The sequence below is a fragment of the Bombyx mandarina genome, chromosome 07 (assembly GCF_030267445.1).
Source record: "Bombyx mandarina strain Sakado chromosome 07, ASM3026744v2".
NCBI lineage: Eukaryota > Metazoa > Arthropoda > Insecta > Lepidoptera > Bombycidae > Bombyx > Bombyx mandarina.
Genome location: NC_143214.1, coordinates 13,082,617 through 13,106,179, shown reverse-complemented (window position 1 = coordinate 13,106,179; position 23,563 = coordinate 13,082,617). Strand labels below are relative to the sequence as shown.

The following is a 23,563-nucleotide window of genomic DNA, read 5'->3' as shown; positions in this document are numbered from 1 at the left end:
CCTCACAATTGAGTCATGAGATCGAAGTTTCGATTGCACTGTCGCGACTGACTGTACAGATTTTGGTTATTTTGACGAAAAATAGTCAAAATACAAGACCAGCTAATGACGTTCCCTCCTCGTGACGTCGCTGGCGGCACACTCTTGGGGAGGCGGAAAGAAATACGAGTCTCTTTGGATACATAATTTTATTGTATTCTCTTTTAGTACATAAACACGTACAATGAAAACAACTGTGTTATAATATACATTTAATTGATATTTCTTTATTTATATAAAATTTATTTGTGACAATAATATAAGCTCTCATTATAGAACTATTCAGATCATATAAATAAATGTATTTAATGATAATACTTAAATTAGTAGATAATTCAATAAAAAAATTAATGACTTCAATTATTTGGAAGTTTATTGAAATGTAAAGAAATTTTCAAATAAATTATATGAAGAGTTGTTTTTGCTGAGATACTTTTTTATTTTGTTTTAGGTCACAATTTAGAGTCTTAAGGACTCTCTTGGAGGACTCTCTTAAGGACTTTTTATGTTTTCAAATATAGCGGGTTTTTTTTCAATCTTTTATTATAGCATCGACAGACCTATCGTTGTCCTTTTACACCTATTCCAATCGAGTAGGTAGGATAAGGACAACTGCTCCAACGAGACGCCGAGAACGTCGTGATTGGTCAATTCAAATTTGTAAATTCGAATCTTCTCTGACAGTTGTTTTCAAGATGGAGTTAGATTCCCCTGAAAATCTCTTTCACAATTTCAAATAGCTTCCCAAAGAAATAACCTTTTTAATTTTAATACCCGTACAAATTCGTGGCACTTTTCTCGTTTTATTTTTTTTATTTTTTATTAAATTAAATACGTACACGTAATAAAATAAAATAGTAAAGTACGGGTCCTATGCCAGATCTTAAAATTAAATACAAAACTTACACAGTATTTCAGTCATTGAAAACTTCAGATTGTGTTGAGATTCTAACGCGTTTTACATCTGAAATTTCCAATAATATATTTATGTATAAACCTTTAAGTCAAAGCTGCCAACTGTCAGTTAAAATTACATTAGGCGGTGCACACGCACAACACATTCTGATACCTGAAATTTTATTGATCGAATAACTATAGTTAACTAGAGGTCCCGCAGTAGTCGAAATTCGACTCTAATTAATTGGAATTGTAAGTTACACTAGGTATAAAAAAATATTAATAAAGACAAACAATATTTAATCTATTCTCAATTTGACAACAGACGTCAAGAATAAAATTTTGACAATAAATAGTATGCATGCGTGTGTGCGTCAAATACATGGTAAGTGGTGTGTGTAATGTTTTCTTTATTGATTTAATGTATCTTTTATGCATTATTTAAAAAAAATATTATCATTGTGCACTTCTTCTCTATATTCTCTATAAGTGTGGAAAATTTCATACTCCTCCGTCCACGCAATTTTGGTAAAAAGGGATACTAAATTTTTGCTTCACGTATTAATAACTATAGGTAACACCGCGCACACTACATTGAACTTTTTTTCTATATTGAACTGCCTCGAGTTTTACAACGCTGTTTTTGAACTGTTATTAAAGATAGACCTTTGGCGGGAATTTGAACGTTTCTTCAGCTCTCGATCGCAGTTTTCGAATCATAATGGCGAATTATTGACCGTTAAGTGTTAAAAAAAATTCAGAAAATGGATCGAAATGGCTGTATTTTATAGGTTTTAATAAATTAACTCAAATAGGCTAAAAAGTCGAGTAGCCGACGGACTTAAAAAAAGTAGAAAACCGACCGGCCGTCGTGCACGAGTTAGTGTTGCCGCGTGTTGAATCTAATGTAATTATTTACCTTAAAAATTGGAATGATACGAAGTTGGCAACCTTTCAATAAAATTATTAGTCGATTATTCTAAAATTCAAATCCGCTTCGTAAAAAGGATCCACCCGATCTTTATATGCACCTTGTAAATTATATTTGTGAGTACAGATGTCTGTTAAGCACCAGCTTTATCAATGGAAATGTATTTATATATTTATCTCCATTCGCTTTAGAATTATATATTGGCGTCATGCGATAATCACATGACTATATTTTTGTCTTTTTTTTTTTAAATAATCATGTATATATTCCTTCTTAATATATAGACTACTGTGGCATATCAGATGTATTTTTGCCTTTTGATTGTTCGTTCGATCGACTTGAAACATGTTACCCCAAATCTCCAGTCGTGTTGTTTATTTGACACTGGCTCTAATAACCTGTTGCGGTGTCAGACTCCCTCTTCCTTTTGAGGCTTGGGTCGGTCTCATGAACCCTGATGTCTTAGCTGCAGTTTTCAGAGGAGGTCTAGCAGCGCCTACGGAACTGCCGCTGGAAGAAGAACGGGAAGCCGGCATTCTTGGTATCGGCTTCGGTATTGGCTTAGGAGCTGGCTTGACTGGCGCTGGAGCCTTCTTCACGGTAGCCACTGATACAGAACTGTTCAAGGAACTTCTGGAACTCCTCAATGATGTTCTGGAAGTGGACCTTTCGACCCTCAATGAGCTGGTTCGTTTAGGTACTGCGCGCTTCGGATCGATGGGAGTTCTTGGAGGGACTTTCATGTCTTTGGTGGGTACTTTCTTTGGGATCACAGGAAGTTTCGTGATCTTGGGGACGGGAGAGTCACACTCTACGTTGCATCCTGATGAGGCTCCCTGAGACGCGCTCTCCGAGTTCAGGCTTTGGGTTTCTTCAAAACCTTCATCATTTAATTCGTGTTCGCTTTTGACTTTTGGTATTTTGGGAGATGTGGTCCTTTCATTCGCTTTCTCTACTCTGGAACCCACAGTTTTTCTGTACGCGTTCCTAGACCATACGCCCGTCGGACTTTCTGTTGGAGACTTGAGTTCTCTTATCGCTTTCTGGACATCCTCCTGGTTTATTGAAGTCTGCCGCCTCATCCTCGAATACGGTTTGGTTTCTTTGGTAGCAGTTTTCTCCGTACTGTGACTTTTGAGTTTGTCTTGCCAGCGTTTCAGTCTGCTCTCCTTCTCATCTTTTACCATTTCTACTGGTTTTGGCATGGGAGATGCTTCCACGGGATAAGAGGTTTGCACCTCAAGTTTGGATGGCCGCATTAGTTGAGTTTCGGCGACTAATTCGGAGGGCTCAGGCTTTTTCTCGTCCTCAGGAGAACTGGAGTCAGGATTCCTCTTGTATCTCCTCGTTCTTCTTGCTGCCGAAAATCTATCGAACTGTCCGTCTCCCAAGATTTCTTGGCAAAGGTCTCTCATCTCTGCTGTGGCTTTCTCGTTGAGGTTTTTCGTTGGTAGTGACGTCTGGAACTTCCGGCATGGCTCTTTCTCTGGAGGTGGGTTGAAGAATTTTCTTTGGACTGGTGGAGTTTCTATATTGTCTGAATCTATTTCAATTTATCATTCTTTCTGCTATTTCTGGTTTTGCATCTTTCACTGTGGTGATAGTGATGTCGGGTAGCTTTCGTTTCTCTTCCTCGGTGATGGAGACCAGAGGTTGCGGCGACTCTATCTGCTGTCTAGACCTCTGTCGTCTCAGTCTTCGAACTTCTTCGTTCTCTTCTATTTTCCTCCACGGTATCCGCGTGTCCTTCGTTTGAGGCTGAACATCTGTAATGTTATTAGGTAGTTCTTTCATTAAAATGTTCTTATTAATGACTAGTGGCTCGATCCGGCTCCGCTCGGGTCTTTAGCAAAAATTTTAACGATATGTATTTGGCGTTGTATTATTTTCTTAAATAAAATAACACTTATTGCGGCATAACTATAATAGTTGGACATATGCTGTCGCGACAATTTTTGTAAATAATAATGTGTTCTACAAAGTCGTAGTACATTATTTTATTCTATTATGAATAGTTTTCGCAGGGCACGCGATGTAAAGAATATTTTTGGTCTTTTAAATCTTTACACCTTGGGTTACATTATTAGAGTTTTAGTAAGGTACCCTATTTTTTTTCAAAAAGATGTCACTTGGGGATAGTGTAGCTTCCAAACAGTGAAAGAATTTTTCAAATCGGTTCAGTAGTTTCGGAGCCTATGCAATACAAACAAACAAACAAACAAATCTGTTCTCTTTATAATATAAGTATAGACTAGCGACCCGCCCTCGCTTCGATTCGGAAACATTACATTTATTATTATCTCGTGATGTTACCCGCGGCTATTATCGTACCGCGAGTGACACTGCGGGGCAAAGCTAGTCTAAAAAAAAGTTGGCTTAGTTACTCCTTATATCATCAGCTACCTATCAGTGAAAGTCTCGTCAAAATCGGTCCAGCCATTCCAGAGATTAGCCGGAACAAACAGACAGACAGACAAAAATTGTAAAAAATGTTATTTTGGTGTATGTACCGTATATATATTCATATGCATGTAGCAAAAAGCAGTTATTTCAATATTACAAACAGACACTCCAATTTCATTTATATTTATAGATTAAAGTTCTTTGAACAAACGTTTAACTAGATGAAGAAGTGTAAAGTTTAAGACCAGGTGAAGGATGTAGTGTTGTGAGTGTTAGGGCCCACCTTCGACGGCCTCGATGGCGCTGACGACGTCGGTGCGCAGCGCGCGACGCAGGTCGGCCCGCGCCCCCTCCGGTAGAGCCTCCAGGGTGCCGCTCTCTGACAGACACATTAAATAATAAGAATATTATAAAAATAATAAAGCTTTCATTATTCCACACAAAAATACTTAATTACAAACAATTTGAACATACATTCATTTACATGTATTCGTCACATACATGTTTTCGTCAAGTATGAAGTTCAGTGAAAAGTGAATGTGGTGTCAATTGTGTATAGCAACGATAATTGCGATAATTGAAAAATGAAACCGTTCCATCAGTATTTTCTTATGACGTTGTCACGTTCAACTATCGCCAGTAAACCGACTTTACAGACAACCACTTTTTTTTAGAGCATGGTAAATTGCTCGTTATCTGTTGTAAGACGGCTATAAACAGTTTTGGGGATAGAGGATCGCCTTGACGGACTCCCCTCTTTATGTTTATTGTTGCTCCGATTCTATCTAGCTTAACTTTACTTGTGCAGTTTGTATAAATGGTTTTTAGAATGTTAATGTATTTTTCTTCAATATTTAATGCATGTAAAGTTTCCCAGATACTGTCGTGTGATACAGAGTCGAAAGCTTTTTTATAATCTATAAAAGCCAGATACCTATAGGGGCCTTTAGAAGTATTTTTCGATAAACTGGTGGACAACTTGAATATGGTCTGCTGTACTAAAAACCGTTCTGAAGCCAGCTTGCTCTATCAGCTGGTGTGAATCAATGCTGGAGGATATTCTTTCGAGTAGGCAGGAGGCAAATAATATTATTAACCCTCCGTATTAACCGTATAACCGTATCCTCGACCAGTGATTCTCGGTTACTTAATGCGGTATCTCGGAGGTGACCCTCAATTATCAAAGTAAAATAATTATGTTATATTTAAATCACATAAAGGAGACGGAAAATCGTGGGCCAAAAATGTAATAACTGTAGTCTAAAAAATTTGTCATATTTTTTTATATAAGAATATAAAAAGTCACCTCAATCCTCTTTCTGGGACCGGAGAAAAATGAGAAAGTTAGTTTTTGTCGGTATAACGGTGTGATCGATTTAATTAATCGATTACAGGATTATAAAAAGAAAAACATTGCACTAGGTAATTAATGCAAAGTAATTAAATGAGCGATTTATACTTGTTGTATACAAGTGCGGTATACGCCGGATTTAATTGCGATTATATACATAAATGAAGAAAAAGTCTATTATTACTTAACAAAGTAATATGATTATCGATTTCAAATCGATTAAAATCGATTGTATTTTTGGTGGCAGCTTTGACAGTAAGCTGACATGACGTTTGTTCATAGATTATACAAATAATTTTTGGCGCTTGTTGGTTTTTTCTGCTCAACTCGTTTTGTATCTTCGACGCATTTTGAGTGTGTATCTATTGGGCTGTTTTTATATTTTCAACGATCACTGCTTTATTATTACGGATTCCAACTCTGCCAGCCTTGTACGACAATTGCTTCTACACTGGACACCGAAGACCGCTCACACGTTTGACTTGAAATTGTTGCATTGGATACTGTTGAAATTATGGATCGCTGTGTGAATTGTGGGATAGCAATTCCATTTTCCATACCTGATATATATCATTAATATTCATTCATAATATGACATTTAAAAGATTATCCAATGGATATAATAAATATTTACTTATGCTTAAATAAGTTATTATTCTGCTCTTTTAAAGAGATTGTAACATAACCTAACTTTTACTAAATCTTTATTAACTCGGCTCTCAGATTGAGAAAACTTTTATAATTTTCAGCAAGGTACTGATAAATCTAAATCTATTAATTCATACTAGTTTCATCACGTTACATTCGGGCTCAACAATGTATGTAATCGTTTCAGTCTCCTTTCTTAGTTCTTATTATTAATATTTATTTATTATTATTTGAAGTCCTCGTGGCCTAAAGGATAAGACGTCCGACCCATTGCGATGCGTCGGTGTTTGAATCCCGCAGGCGGGCGCCAATTTTTTTAACGAAATACGTACTTAACAAAATTTTCATGATTGACTTCCACGGTGAAGGAATAAAATCGTACAATAAAAATGAAGCCCGCAAAATTATAATTTGCGTAATTACTGGTGGTAAGACGTCTTGTGAGTCTGCGCGGGTAGGTACCACCGCCCTGCCTATTTCTGCCGTGAAGCAGTAATGCGTTTCGGTTTGAAGGGTGGGGCAGCCGTTGTATTGTAAAAACTAAGACCTTCGAACTATTATCTCAAGTTAAGTGGCGGCATTTACGTTTTAGATGTCTATGGGCTCCGGTAACCACTTAACACCAGGTGGGCCGTGAGCTCGTCCACCCATCTATAAAACAAAAAAAATATATAATGAAGCTTGTTATGTCGTCCTTAAAGCTGTTAGTAGCCTAAATTACTGCAGGAGCACACACCGGAGTCGTTTTCCAAGGACCGTCTGTTAGCCTGCAACCGTCTCGCTCGCTCACGTAGATCCGCATCTTTCTTCTCCTCTTGACTGTTCGCTCTCAACCACGACTCTATCTTCTGTCTCCATTCCCTGAGAAGAAGAAGTAATAAACATTTGCTAAATTTTTATCTGTTAAAATCAATTTTGCTTTATTGTGCAATTCAATTGTGAATAGTAAATAAGATCTCTGCTAACTGACAAGTCTAGCGCGCATTGCTAGGGCGATGTCGGATGTACTTAGTATTTTAATTGAATGCATTGAATTTATTAATACGCTTTTATTAGCTTCAGACGTATGTATGTTTGTAACGGAATCTTTGAACATGATTTTGATTCTCTTCAAAACGTCGGGTTAACTCGAAATTTGGTATACTCACTAAGGACCGATGACAATTCAATTTATAAAAAAAATATTGAAAAAATTTAAACTCAACTAAAAAATGAAAAATGAATAATAGTTTAAAAAAACGAACAAAATACGCTTTTATAGAAAATCCAACTATAAAATAGAAAATAAATTTTAATAAATTTGATTTAAAAATAGTGTAAGAAAAAATGATTTTATTGAAAAAAAAGCTTGGGGTGCTTTTCAGGATATTAATAAAATAACCCTTCTACTCATATCTGTTCATTAATATTTATAACTACTGATACCATGCACACCACGCTTATTTTGTAATAAAAGCATTTTTCTTACACTATTTTTAATTCAAATTTATTAAAAATTATTTTCTATTTTTTAGTCGGATTTTCTATAAAAGCGCATTACTGTCTTCATAACTTCAGCCCACTGTTTGTGGAGGGGGTACATACTTCGGCTTGGTGGGGGTTCGGGCGCGGGGGGCGCGGCGGGGGCAGACGTAGGGGGGCCGCGGGGGCTCCCGCTCGCGCTCGGCGGGGAGCTCCAGGCGCCCACGGACCGCACCACGCCGGGACCAGGACCGGTCTGGAAATATATCTAATATATAGAACAAGTAATAAATAATAACGATCCGATGCTTTTAAATGGTTGAACTGAATACGGCCAAGGTATGGTTGGAGCTGAACAATTCTCAATAATATGACGTAACTTTAATATGAATTTGGGTTTTGACTGTAACTCTATCAGTTTGTCGTTTTGTTTATATCGCAATTCATACTAGAAACTTCGACCTAATGTATTATTTATATTAAGCATTTCCCGGATTTACTTTGAGGTTCGATTCCCAATTACCATCCGAAACCCACGCGTCCCTGACCCATGGTTCTAACACTTACGATCAGGTGAGCTGTTGGATCGTATAAATAAAATAAAGTAACGGGTCTAAATCTTTTCAAAGTACCAGGTTGACATAAATGTGAGGAGCTTTGAATTCGTTCTTCCATTAAGTACTACCAACCTTTACAAACCAAAATATTCTGGTGCTAATTCAAATTTTCGAACAAGACAACGATTTTCTCAGTAGATGCTGTTGTTTACTGGCCCCATTGACACGGGAAAGCCCTGAATTCTTTGAGACATGGGACATCCGGTAATGGGATAGACACGACTGTCCTAGCCCACCGGGTGGAAACTTTGGTAACCTTTCGTTTTAAAAGTTTCACTTCTATCACGCGTTACGTTAATCTAAGCCTGTGGGTATGAATCTTATGTTACCCAGGCTGCCCCACAAGGCACGCTCGGGCGCGGAGTGCTTCAAGAACTCCAACAGACCCTCTTCATCATCACCAGGGCTGGCGCGGCTGCGGCGGCGGAGGCTGCCCGTCGGCGTCACGTCTGGATGACATTCAAGACATTAAGTTCAACTAGCAAGATACAGCTGAGTCATTCTGCTAACACAACACGGTGGTTTTATCTCATGACCAGATCGGATCTCGTTAATGGTAGACAGCGGCTTGGCTCTGCCTCTGGCATTGGTGAAGTCCATGGGCGACGGTAACCACTCACCATCAGGTGGGCCGTATGCTCGTCTGCCTACAACGGCAATAAAAAAATCCTTCTAAACGTGGAACTTACCAGGTGAAGGAGAGGGGTCTCTTGGCTTCCGTAAAGACCGCCTGCCTAGACCGTTCCTAATGTCCAACAACAAGGACTCCATAAGCGACTCGCAATCTGATACTGGAGTTGAGCAGACGCTGCTACCTGTTGGACAGGAAATGTTGCTTAGGGTGTCACTAGTTGTATCATCAGTCTGTGAGGATAAATGAGGAGCTGACTGAATTATTGTTAATAGTGACGCGTAATGTGGAAAAAATATCTTTGAGTCGGTGATACAAATCTTTAATCAATGTGTCAAGTGCCATCTGTACCTTTTAGCCCTTTGTAATTTACAGAATCCTCAATATGCTTCTTTGAACAGCTCGGGAATCCACGTTCTGATTTTTTAATTAGGTATCCTCACATATTTGTACTTTTAATAAAGAAATATCAAACGGTCAATTAACCGCTATTACCAGCACCTTATTTTAACAGTACAATGCTAGAATGTTCCTCTGAAGTACCAAACTCAACTGCCTCTTCGGTTTGTTAAAAAAGTTCAATTGAAATCCCACCATTTCACCGAGAGATTTATTGAAGATTATTAGAAGAACCAAGATAGACTAAAGGTTGGAGTTATCAATATACGTAAATCTATGGAATGAGGCGCTCGCTCCTGGCCTTTTCATTTTTCATTAATATTATTATTTTTTTAGACTTGTTTTTTCTTTTATTGTGAATATTTCTATTTATTTAAAAAAAAGAAAATATTTGAGAAAAAACAAAAAGAAAAAAAAGCCCGCTGAGTTTGTTTCGCCGGTTCTTCTCAGGACTGTGGCTTTTTTTGGAACCGGTGGTAGAGTTAACATTGTTATTTGTATTTTGACATTCAACAAGTGTGTCATACTGACATCTAAGTTGAAATAAATGATTTTGAATTTGAATTGAATTTGAATATGTACAAAATGCTTATGTGAGTATGTTTGTTTATTCGTAACCTATGCGTTCGCCTACTTTATCCGCTTGAGTTGCCGTAAGTAATTTTTCTATTTCAGAATAGATTTTTGTCACAACCATCCGCAACAGATGGCACACGAGTACTGTCATTGAATGTGATATAAACTTTATTGCCAAACATTTACACAATATATTATTTTAATAACCTAAAAGTACATATTATTATCCGCAACACGCTTCGTCAGATTATAGAAACAGAGTTATCAGCAACATGCTTCGTCCAAAAATACAACACTTACTTTTAACTACAAGCGTCGTCATATCATTGAATTGACTTATTTAGTTTGATTATCACTACATCTAATATATAAAATTCTCGTGTCACAATGTTCGTTCCCATACTCCTCCGAAACCGCTTGACCGATTCTCATGAAAATTTTTATGCATATTCAGTAAGCCTGAGAATCGGCTACTATCTATTTTTCATACCCCTAAGTGATTAGGGTTGTCCACCCCTAACATATTTTTTTTTATTTGGACATATTTTTTTTGTTATAATGAGGTATTATGTGGTTGAATGAGGTTTTGTTATTTTTATTATATACATATTCCCTCATCGTTCACAGCACTACATACCTCTTTCACTCATTTAGCACATCCTTACACACTTACAATAAGTTAGTTTTTTTTTCTACACTAGAAATTCCCTAGAAATCTTATATAAGGCAAAACAATGTTTGCCGGGTCAGCTAGTGATAGTATAAAACAAAGTCGCTTTCTCTGTCCCTATGTATGCTTAAATCTTTAAAACTACGCAACGGATTTTGATGCAGTTTTTAATAGATAGAGTGATTGAAGAGGAAGGTTTATATGTACAATAACATCCATTAAATAGTGGAGAATTCAATAATTAATTACAGTTGTGAAGCGAAGCGAAGTGAGGGCGAGTTTTGTGATAATTAGAGGTTGTGTAAAACGGGTAGCACATGCGTATGTATATGGTGGATGTCGTGATACATACTGGTCTTGAGTTTGTGCGTGGCGAGGCTGAGGTCGCGGGCGCGGCGCCGGGCAGCCGCCTGCTCGTCGTGAGCGCGGCGCCGCACGTTGTCCGCAGCCGCCGCGCGGAATCGCGTGCAGAACGTCACGAATATCTGCGGCGAGAGGAGGTGGCAACTATACTTGGGCGCGTGGAGGGTGAGTGTTCAGTAGGGAGTGCCCCGGACGTCGACGCCGGGGCTCTTGTCTTTTTCTTTAACTTTTTTTTATTATTGCTTAGATGGGTGGACGAGCCCACAGCCCACCTGCTGTTAAGTGGTTACTGAAGCCCATAGACATCTACAACGTAAATGCGCCACCCACTTTGAGATATAAGTTCTAAAGTTTCAAGTATAGTTACAACGGCTGCCCCGCCCTTCAAACCGAAATGCATTACTGCTTCACGGCAGAAATAGGCAGGGTGGTGGTACCTACCCGCGCGGACTTACAAGAGGTCCTACCTAAACTATATAACTATGCTTTTATATGCTATATAACTATGCCTTTGGTACTCACGGTGAATTCAGTTTGGATTCAGGTTTTTTTATGAATGAGGGATTACTGGTAGGCCGGTGGCCTCTCCACTTTCACCAGTACCGGTGGGCTAGCAAAGGCTCAGTCAGGAGGGGTGGGATTTGCTAACAGCTGCCCGAGCGCCTCCAAAGGAGGCCTAACAACTCAAGGACAGCTGTTTCGCGAATGAATCTATTACCGAATCGGAGACGCGATTCGCTGAGAAGATCCGGGGAGAAACTCAGCGGGTTGATGCATGGGTTAAGTTCGACGAGTACGGTTATAGGATTCAGGTGTCCGTGTGTGACTTTTCCCAGTTAAAATTGACTGACTATAGTGTCTTAGAACACTGTAGGATGCCAATGCTGACGTTGTTTAAAAGAAGGACTTAGCTGGGCTAACAAGGTCGCGTAACTAAAGGCCTTAAACAAATCATTTGACTACTACCAATACTAGTTCTCTATCAATTCTCGACACACTTCATGTCTCAAGGTGGGCCGCGGTTTGGATTAAGTTATGATTGACGGCTCCGGTAACCACGTAATATCGATTGAATCGTGAGCAGATAACAGATTATTAAAACAAAAAACTACGAAATACAAAATAAAAATTCATGTCTCAAAACAATGGCTAACGTAGAGAGCTTACAGCATAAGAAATGGGCCACGTGCTAAAATACTATTTTTGTTTTTTTATTGCTAAGATTGGTGGACGAGCTCACAGCCCACCTGGTCTTAATTGGTCACTGGAGCCCATAAAAATTTACAACGTAAATGCGCCACCCACCTTGAGATATAAGTTCTAAGATCTCAGTATAGTTAAAACGGCTGCCCCATCCTACAAACCGAAACGCATTACTGCTTCACGGCAAAAATAGACAGGGCGGTGGTACCTACCCGCGCGGATTCACAAGACGTCCTACCACCAGTAAAGAGAGGGCTTTATACTAATACTACTAATACTACTACTACTTTATACTAATACTAATAATACTTTATACTAATAGAGTTTTGTTTATTTTTTTTAATCAAATGATTTAATTGGTTTCTCTTGACAATCAAACGCAGACGTATTCAGACCGACCACCACGCGACTTGGGACCAGAGGAACTGAACACTCCACCCCACCAAAATTATTTTGTTTCCCCTTATGACGTCATCTTATAATGCTACTAAAAGATGAGGCGTTTCTAAGAGGCCTACTTACCTTAAAGCATTCCTCAAGTTTGAAGGACACGGAGTCTTCGCAGAAGAACTCCGCCAGCTGCTTCCGGAGGGTCTCCACTTCCTCCATATCTTTATTCAGTACTGATATTTCTTGTTCAGCGACCTGGAAGTCACCACACTACATCTCAACGCGTCGTCAAATCAAAATAAATAAAATTACTTTTAGCCTCCGTAAACCAGAGTCCATGAACATCTTCGCATGACTACCGCCGCCGAGCCATGAGCTATCTTTTTACATATGGCAAATGTCCATTCATTTAGTTGGTTATGTTCAGGTATTATTAAAATGTAATTATTTTTAGGACGGATGAAATATGGTTAGATTTGGTTTTCGATAACGGACCCCACTGGCGGTTGTTGGATAGCAAGAACCTCTGCGAGCCCCTGGGCTGCAGCAATGGATACTTGCATGACGACATTAAAAACTTTCATCAACATCATCATCATCATGAGCCTTTAGTGGTCCACTGCTGGACATAGGCCTTTCCAATTGCACGCCACTTATCACGATCCTCGGCTTCTCTCATCCACTGGTGGTAGGACCTCTTGTGAGTCTGCACGGGTAGGTACCACCACCCTGCCTATTTCTGCCGTGAAGCAGTAATGCGTTTCGGTTTGAAGGGTGGGGCAGCCGTTGTAGACCTTAGAACTTATATCTCAAGGTGGGTGGCGCATTTACGTTGTAGATGTCTATGGGCTCCAGTAACCACCTAACACCAGGTGGGCTGTGAGCTCGTCCACCCATCTAAGCCATTAAAAAAAACAGCTTTTATCTATATCTATAGCTATATATTAATATCTTACATAGTTATCAGTATAGAAGCGAATTTAACTTAAAAATGACTTTCGTGTGAGAATAAGGCACCTTTAGAAACTCTCCCATCTGCCGACTAATATCAGGCTGGGTGGTTGGCAACAAAATATCCTTCTTCAGCACCCCGATCCTGGTCTCTAGGGTCTTGATCTCGTTGTGGAGTTGTTCGACTGATGCCTTAGCAGCTTCTTCCAAAACTCGCGTATCATCCGCGAAATGTGTCAGTTCTTTGTTCTTGCGCTCTGCTTGCTGGTGGAAGGGAAGAGTTCGTATGAACCTTAATATAGTTAAGGTAGACAGCGGCTTGGCTCTGCCCCTGGCATTGCTGAAGTCCATGGGCGACGGTAACCACTCACCATCAGGTGGGCCATGTGCTCGTCTGCCTACAAGGGCATTAAAAAAGTAGATAGCGAAGCAGGCCGTAGCCAGAAAGTGAAGATTAGCGAGGGGAGATAAAGAAAAACACGTCACCTCAATTCGCACAACTCACCAACGCCACATAATGCATGAGAGTGATTCCAGGCTTGTTCGCCCTGATGTCCTGTAGCTTCTGAAGTGAGGACAGCTTAACACCGGCCGCACCGCCCGCATAGCCACCAGCGTTGAGGAAATTACCAGCTATTAAAGCTATATACAGCACCTCCTGTAAATAAATAAAAAGCATTTTGAGAAATGATAAAATCGAAATCGTAATCTGCGGTTTATCCTTCTTCTTCTTTTTGCTTTGGTTTCCTCAATACTGAGGGTCGTGACCACCTCCTCGCAACAAGAGTTTATTACGGACCATTCCACGCCATTTGCTTCTATCTGCCGCCGAGTGTAGAGCATCATGAACCGTGGTGTCGAGGGTAGTGCGGATCTGGTCAGTCCAACGTGTCGGGCCTCTGCCTCGTGGTCTTCTTCCGTTCATCTTGCAGTCACCATTAGCTTCTCCAAGCTGCCGTGATTCTTTCTTACAATGTGGCCAAAGTATTCCAGAACTCTACGTAGGCAGATGGTAAAAAGCCTCGTCTTTATCTGGAGTTCTTGGAGGATCGACACGTTGTTACGATGTGCTGTCCAGGGTTTATCCTAACTCTTCCAACGTCTTACCTGTAGTGCTCTTGAAGACATGAGGTCATCTCCGGCAACCAGGATTGCGTTGATGGCGCTCTCCAAGTAACCAGTAGTGGACGGCCATTCCTCTTTCAGCAGCATGCATTCTATACGTAACTTGTAACTGAAACAAAAACGCGATGTATTTTGTAAAGTTAGCTATTTATTATACAGGATCCTTAGCGGAGATGTGGTATCTGGTAATAACTGGTATGAATTAATTAACCAACCAATAAAACTAACCAATAAAAAAAATGGCTCTCTTATTCAGAGAGATTTTTTTGTACATTTTTTTCAGCACTATGTATTTTTTTGTGTTAGTGTTCGGTGGTTATTAGAGGTCACTTTAAAACATGAGATCGAAGTTCTTACTATATTGACAACGGCCATCGTAGGTACCCTATAAGCCAACACGTGTGACCGCTTCATTCATTTCATATCTAACAACTCCTCATAGCACAGTATTGTGCGTTAAGTTAGTACAGGAGGCCCAACTTACTTGGGTACTTGTATCAGTTGTAGCAGAAACTTCTCTGCGTTCCCGAGCTTTGTGACGTCACCGGAGAAAGCTTTAAGCATCTCGCACTCGTCTATTTCGGGTAGTATCTTCAAAAGTCCACGAAGCTTTTCCGTGCCGATATCGTCATGAGAACCTTCTCTGATCAACTGTATAATATCTTCATTGGAACTGAAAAGATACATATTATGTTTACTAGTGGAGATAAAGGCAATAACTTTTTAGTCTATATTGCTTTATCAGCGACGGGCACACGTTTATCAACAGGCAAGATGGTAGTAAATATTTTTTTCTTTTTTATACCTATGCTGATAGCCTTGAGAGGCTATTTCAGCTTCACCCTAACGTGTGTAGGTGAGCTCACGGGGCTCAAACCGGAGTGTTGCTAACACTGACCCTAGCAAGAGCAGTGCTTCGCAGAATCTACCACCGGATCGGAAACGCGACCCACTGAGAAGATCCGGCGAGAAACTCAGTGGGCTGTGTCTATGGGTTAATTCGCTCGTCGAGCCCTTCGTCTCAAGCGACGGGTTCGACGAGGACGGTGACCGGTGCGTGTGGTACCTAAAAGCACCGTTAGTGGAAGTAAATCTTTAAGATAGCCCAGATATCTTCAGCCACTACCAGTTGTCCTATTCATCATATATAATCACCTTCGGAACTGCTTTAAGAATATGTTGACGTTAAGGCTCCTCTTGCCGTCGAGGAGCGTGATCTCGGAGGACTCTTTCCTTGGTTTCTTTTCTCCGGACGCGTCGCAAATGGGGCTACGGCCCAAGCGAGGCGACGACCCCGCCGAGCCGGTCGGTTGAATCTAGGACCATACAAATTAAGGATGGGAATTACTAAATTTATAACCAAGCAGAATGATATGGATTATTCTGCTTAGACTATACTGAGACCTTAGAACTTATCTCAAGGTGGCGCATTTACGTTGTAGATGTCTATGGACTCCAGTAACCACTTAACACCAGATGAGCTGTGAGCTCGTTCACCTATCTAAGCAATAAAAAAAATGATAAGTATGGACTTATACAATTATATCAATTACAAATCATGACTCAAAGTCACTCTCATGTCCTACCACACTGATCATCATTAAATTTTCCACAGAGGAAACAGATTCTAACGATGAATTTAAGAGTTTTAACAACATTTACCGATCGATCATTCTCTTCATCATTAGCTCATATTAATCTACTTCACCATTAAGTATAGATACTCTTAAAATGCTGCAATACTTCAATCAGTCCTGCCTTCCAAAGTTGATTTCTCTCATTCATTCTCTCACGCTTGCTTCAGCGCTATTGCACATGACCATGTTCTCTCACCTGTTGACAAAATAGATCTTCTATTTCGTTCCAGTCCAACTCTGTTTTCGGTGAGTGTTTGTGACTTGTCGCTACTATTGACCAGATGTTGTTCTGTCCCACCACCTAAAAGAAAATAGATTGAAGGTATAAGTAGCAAGTAAACACTAGACATTCGGAAATGCTTGGTTCACAATTTCCTTACCTTACTGTTAGGTATTTTATTCCAATTAATAGTTTTCATTTTGGTTTTAGGCAGAGGGGTTTCTTGTTGGGGCAGCTTTAGGTCCATTACTGGAGCTGGTGGAATAGGAGCGGATGGAGCTGATAGGGGAGGTGGGACTGGGGGAGGAGGCGGTCCACACGGTGGAGGCGGTGGTAGCATCGGTGCAGGTGGTGGTGGGATACCTAAAAATAATATATTCCAATTGAAGCTTTGTTCTAAATTCTTTATTTTTCCTTAATCTTTATCTATAGGAACCAGAAATAAATTAGAAAACAAGTTACTAACGTCACCAGAGAATAGAGATCTTTTACCTTTAAAGATCTACTGACCGCAAGACTTAGTCAATCTTTTTATGGCCCTTGTAGGCGAACGAACACATAGCCCACCTGGTGGTGAATGGTTACCGTCGTCTATAGACGTCAGCAGCGGTAGGCGTAGAGCTAGGCCGCTGCATATCATATAAATATCGTAACCGTTCTAGAACCTCACATTGTGAGAGCGCAGATCATTCACTAAATCTGTTTTGCTCAATAGGTATTATTTTTATTAAAAAATGATGGGGAAACTTAAGTCAAAGCTCAGTTAATCAGTTGTTGTTAAATCCTTTCAGTATCATTTATCATTTTTAACCAAATTCCCGGTAATTCGAGTAAAACCCTTCTATAAAACTTTAACATATGGCTCAAGTTAGTAATAAAATTATCCCCCACTGCATCAACTTCTCTTGTCTCTCTCTCTGCCTTCAATCTTGACGCAGTTGGGGAGTCATGATCCTCAGTAATGAGGAGAACGACACTAGGAGAAGAAGAAGAAGAAGAAGAAGACGAACAACAAAAAATAGTTTCTTCCACCGTTCACTGAGAACATAATAATTTTACAACACTTTCTAAAGATTTACTCACATGGAGGAGGTGGTGCCGGTGCTGGTGGTGGCGGTGGTGGAGACAGGGCTCTCTGAAGGCTCTGCTTCCGACCGCCACTCGAAGAATCTCTATGTTGACATGTGCACCCAACTTTTGCCTGGAAAGTAAAAAGATAATGTCAATGACCAGTGACAGGACGTATGATGTGTCTTTACGTGTCTGTCACGTAGGCAGAGTGTGATCGAAATATAGCAATCCTATTTTTTCACTGCGGCCGATACGGGGGAGAGGCATGGACTTTCGAGATAAAACCACTTGTAGCAACGAAAAAATGTATAATCACTGTCAGTCCCGTAAAACTGTACGATCTTTTAATCCGATTAATGTACCAGTTGTAAATACAGTCCACTTTTATTTTGATAAGCCTTACACCCAAAATCTCACTGCAACGGTGCCAACAGCGTGTTTCTGCCGCGTTTTGGTGATCGCGACACCCGTCAAAGAATACTATTAAAGCTTCTGCCTCACTGGTCAAAGCGATCGGTGATGCCCATATTGCAATACCTTGGCTCCGGTAAGAACGTAAGACAAGGCTCTTTGACAATCTACTAAATAATCAGTGGTATTTCAGGTATATGAATCAAAATTGGAGATAATGAATCATCTACTACATCATGAGCTACTTGTCCACTGCTGAAGAACTTCTGTTATTGGGTTCCTGGACCTTAATCTTGATTCTTCTATATGCGTTTATTACCTGAACACTTGGAGCCCTAAGTAATTTAGCAGCGTCTTCTCTCGATTCCAGGAGTGTCGCTCTATGCACCAGGGTCTCTGCTGTGTCCCAGACTATGTCGCTGACTGCCTCCTTAGGGTCTATCTTCAGTAAATGCTGCAATATGCTCAAAAATGGTATTTCTTGCGGTGTGTCCGAAACCTGTGAAATTTTCAAATAGTTCAAATCATCTAAATCTTAATTATATGTCTCACTGTAAGCTATGGCAACACGATGCAGCGTGCAGAAATTATTTATTATTCTTTGTTACCGGATTATTTCCTACTTTAAATAACCCCACTCTCCAAATAAATTAAATAGCTAATTAAATAATTAATTAACTGCATATAATATTGTGAAAATGAATAAATAAATTGAACCCTTACCCTTTAACCCTAAGTACTCGAGAGGTGATTACAGCTCACCAAAATACGTGATAAACAACAACCTCTCGAGTGAATTGGGTTCACATCGGATAGGTTGTACACTGGTCTAATACAATTCATACAAATTTTATAAATATCTACACATAAAATTTCCAAATTAAATTTAATATGAATGCAAATCATACATGCATTCATTTCGTCCCTAATTAAATTCAAAATTCCGGTTTCTATACCTTTTTCATTTATTGCTTTGTTAGGTTGGATGAGCTCACATCCTACCTGGTTGTTACCGGAGCCTATGTGGATGTCTATGGGCTCCAGTAACCACTTAACACCAGGTGGGCTATGAGCTCGTCCACACATCTAAGTAATAAAAAAAAAGACATCTAAAACGTAAATGCCGCCACCCACCTTCAGATGTGAGTCTAAGGTCAGTATAATTACAACGGCTGCCCCACCCTTCAAACCGAAACGCATTACTGCTTCACGGCAGAAATAGGCGGGGTGGCGGTACCTATCCGTGCGAACTCAAGAGGCCCTACCACCAGTAATTACGCAAATCATAATTTTACGGGTTTGATTTTTAGAAATAGGCAGGGTGATGGTACCCACCTGTTTAAGTATGGCATAAAATACATCTAGATGCGAATTGAGATTGATTCCTCCGGGTCCCTGGGCTTCATCGCTCTCCCTCTGCTCTTCGAACACGTCCAGTTGCACGCTTAGATCAGGCTGGCTTGATGCTTCATGTCTGAAATGAATTATAGCTGTATAATTTTGGGTTCAATTGCTTTTTAAAGTTATGTTAAAATGATCTCTAAGTAGCCTTTTGCGTTACCAACGGTAGGAGACGGGTTGGTATTTAATACGGACCCTACACTGATAAATTTGATATTCGGTATGTTTGTAATTATTGTTCCCCGGTTTTTTTTTTTAATTTAATTCATACCAAGAATACAAGAGCTTAGGGTTGCTGAACTCGAAAGATTTTTTTTTTTCACGTTATGTTGCTAGGGTTTTTGGCCACAAAATAATTGTGGTGGTGGTCTTAAGTGATGGGCCAATATATACAACTATTGAAACATAAACTTAGGATGCCCTAGTAGCTTCTGTATATAGGAATTACTTATATCATTGATCACCACTCGATTCAAACTATAGTCCGCTTTGAAATATTACTTTTGTAACGAAGTATGTGCTTTTAATATCATGTTGGTGCCAGAAACATTGTCCGGAGCGACAATAACAACTGGAAAATCACAAGATTCTCAAAAAAAAAAATTGCTAACACTATTTACGACTACTAGACATGCGCTAGCGAATCAATAAACAAGTGTGACAACATAAAAAACAAACACATTTTTTTTTATTGTATAAAAAAGCTATCTAGTTAATAAAAGGTTAGAAGTATTGCGTGGGATATTCTCGTTCTGACTAACATGGGCAGTGGCTCTCGACCGGTATCACTCACTTGGACAACTAAACGCTTTAGAGGTAATAATTATGTTGGACTTTATATTAAAAAGTTTGACGGCGCTATTGTGACGCTACTTCATTTTATCGCGCTCCGAGCCGGAGTGTCACCGTTGTATATATTTAGTGCTTGGTTCTGTCATGTATGCGTTGTTACAGGTACTCGTAACACAGGAGAACGTTGTGACTTGGGGCTGAATGTGAAACGATTCATTACAACTTCCATTTCACGGTTTGTATGTACGACGACATTACCAACGGCATGAAGGAATTTATTGATATAAATATTATTCAAAATTTCTTTAGCCAATTAACAAACAATTTACTTCTATAGTAGCATAGCGCATACTATACAATTTTTTGGCAGCTACCAATAAACTCTGATTTTAAAATCCATTATTAGTATTTGTAACGTTTATATCATTTACGCTTGTTTTTTAAATTTAAATACACCTATACCACCACCACCACCACCACCGATACCACCCACCCAATTCGAAACTGGTTTTAATAATGATATCCAGTCGCCATTACCGAACCACGATGCGAATGTCAATCATTTACCCTATTTAAATTTACTTTATCAATGTGTGTTCATCTCTAAACTTTTTGTAGCAATAAATAAACCTATTAAATTACGAAGGGGATATTGTGACAACAAAAAATATTTAAGCAAAAACTAAACAATGTGATTCTTTTGAATTTTTTCGATCGACTTCAAATGATTTATTGTGCCTTCACAATTAGGAAGTCAAAGAGTGAATATCTCGTGCACTATGTTGCTGATTATTTACACGATTAGCGATTAGCAGAGAGTAAATCACGTGACCCACCTTGAGACATGAGGTCTAAATCTGTGAAATTAGAATATTTGTTTCTCTCGCGAATGTTCTGTTTCGGTTGGAAACGGTGTGACGGTCATTGTACAAAATAGCTGAATAGCATGAGCTTCGGAAACCACTTACCATCAGGTGGGAAAGATACCAAAGACAAACAAGTGCAGCATCAATTGTTCTTCTGTTTGTCAACTGATTTTCTTTTCTATCTTTTGTTTAGCTTTATAATAGCTATTATTATATGCAAGCTTTACATAAAAAGATACGGATAAAGTTAAGATATTTTCTTTAAATATTAACAATGTTAAAACAGATAATCGAATACATAAAATAAATCGGAGTTTTGAGTCATCATTGATTATGGTCGAATTACAAACATTCAGGAAACACTTGTACTATCCTAAAATATGACTTATACTTGTAAGTAGTAAGGATAGGTGTAGATGCACAAAATACAGAATTTTTAATCTAAAGTCAAGGCTAAAGAGTCTATTCGTTTTAAATCTGTTCTAAGCACGTGCGAGTCTTTTAGTGTTGCCAAAACATATACTCGTAACATAACATAGAACCTAATTACAGCGTTGAAGAATAATCCTAACTAAAATTTCAAATAACCTTTTTTTGAAGCCCGGTTTTTTTTTTTTTTCGATTTCTTAGATGGGTGGACGTTCTCACAGCCCACCTGGTGTTAAGTGGTTACTGGAACTCATAGACATCTACAACGTAAGTGCGCCACCCACCTTGAGATATAAGTTCTAAGGTCTCAGTATAGTTACAACGGCTGCCCCACCCTTCAAACCGAAACGCATTACTGCTTCACGGCCGAAATAGGCGGGGTGGTGGTACCTACTCGTGCGGACTCAGAAGAGGTCCTACCACCAGTAAGAATATCTTATCTTGTTCAGGAGGCTAAAGTAATAAAATTATTGCTGCGTCATCGTTCCTTGGTAAGCGTATAAATTCCCAAGTTAATCGGACGTCATCAAGTTGGTTAACTTATTATTTATTAAACTTATCAACTTAATATTACGTTACAGAAAGGTCAAGTTAATAAAAACGTGTCGACAACAAGGCTTTTCGTAACATTTGCCCTTATGATTAAGGAAATTAGATTGATTATTCAGGTTGTTTCAGGCCTTTTTGTTTCGTGCAGGGGCGGAACCTCCTACGGGATATCTGCGCCTAGGGGGCGCGCGGGGTATGTGAGGCTTGACGGCTGCCGATGTTGGGAGCAGACCGCGGGCCCAAGGAGATTTTTTGGGCTCTAACGCACAAAATGAATCCACCTTGCACTCTCACACCCGACGTCCGATCTCCACTCGAGGTTAGAAGTTCGTCAGAGGAGGGAGGTTTCCACGGCCAACACTAACACCAGACTGGTTTACGGCCCTACCATAAGCTATTGCCTCTCCATCATCCATCCCTAGTCACAGTGTTCTCGCCTATTTTCCACAGAGCAAACCCGTACAACCCGTGTCGCGAAGAAACAATTCATTTCAGCTTAGAACTGCCATTTTATGATCGATCGAGACTTTAGTCTAGTATCAAGATCATTTTTTCTTGCCTTTGAATACAGACGAGGGTGTAATGCCCTTGCTCCGTTGGCGGGTGGCGTGGTAGTGAAATGGAAAGGACAAAATCATCTCAATACCGCCAACCAATACTTAAAGAATATATTGTATCCAACGCAAAGTTAATTAACATTCCTTGGGTAGACCACGAAGTTAAAACGATCGTGATCGCGATTTAAAGGCAAACCGAACGGCCTCTACTGTATGTGATGTCTATGGACTCCTGTGAGCACAGCACTCCACGTGGGCCGTGAGACCATCATTCAATAGCAGTCGAAAACTGCTATTATCTACGGCAACACTCAATCGGTGACTCAAAGCCACTGCAAAAAGCGCGAGAAACACGATTAATTAATTAAAAAAAGCGATCGAAGCGAAAAAAGCGAAAAAAGCGAAAAGAAAGCGATTAATTATGCTTGGACGGAAAAAAAAAACTTAATTAAAACTCTGCTTTGTTCGAAGCCGTTCAAGAGATCGAGTTGCACAGAGTGTACGCTGTTTTTTTTAGCTTAAACTTGATATTATTGTTAGTCGCCGGTGTTTCTGGGTGATTGATGTCCCTAGAGATCTTTGTCCTCAGCTCAGTTTAAGACATTACCAATGTTACATGGGGAAACGTTATCTATCTATATATATATAAAAATGAATTGTTGTTCGTTAGTCTCGCTAAAACTCGAGAACGGCTGGACCAATTTGGCTAGATAAATATGAAAATGCTCGGAATTAAATAAAAATAGCAATTTGTTTTTCCTTTGATGTGTCCCCCGTCGGACGGATTCCTTTTGTTTGTTTTAAGTTTATTTTATACAAATGTTTAGGTCTTTTATTTATCGATTGAGGCACTACGAAGTTTGCCGGGTCAACTAGTAATTGATATTTAGAGTTGACATTTTTTACGCATGCGCGTCGGTGACGGGCGACCATGGACCTCGTTTGACCCCACTCTTCAAACTGGCACGCATGACT

The 23,563-nt window shown here is 39.5% G+C and overlaps 1 protein-coding gene across 1 annotated transcript in view; it reads right to left on the bottom strand.

Moving 5' to 3' along the window:
* Window positions 1-173: 173 nt before the first annotated feature.
* Window positions 174-23,563, bottom strand: part of form3 (FH2 domain-containing protein formin 3) — a 92,988-nt gene continuing 69,598 nt past the window's right edge. The window contains 19 exon segments of the mRNA XM_089728900.1: window positions 174-3,426; window positions 3,428-3,633; window positions 4,554-4,649; window positions 7,006-7,130; window positions 7,854-7,986; window positions 8,677-8,796; window positions 9,037-9,162; window positions 10,976-11,108; window positions 12,712-12,834; window positions 13,597-13,794; window positions 14,036-14,188; window positions 14,638-14,764; window positions 15,140-15,328; window positions 15,811-15,971; window positions 16,489-16,593; window positions 16,673-16,875; window positions 17,596-17,713; window positions 18,314-18,493; window positions 19,330-19,468. Coding sequence (XP_089585026.1) covers window positions 2,242-3,426; window positions 3,428-3,633; window positions 4,554-4,649; window positions 7,006-7,130; window positions 7,854-7,986; window positions 8,677-8,796; window positions 9,037-9,162; window positions 10,976-11,108; window positions 12,712-12,834; window positions 13,597-13,794; window positions 14,036-14,188; window positions 14,638-14,764; window positions 15,140-15,328; window positions 15,811-15,971; window positions 16,489-16,593; window positions 16,673-16,875; window positions 17,596-17,713; window positions 18,314-18,493; window positions 19,330-19,468 — 3,820 coding nt within the window. The 3' untranslated portion in view covers window positions 174-2,241.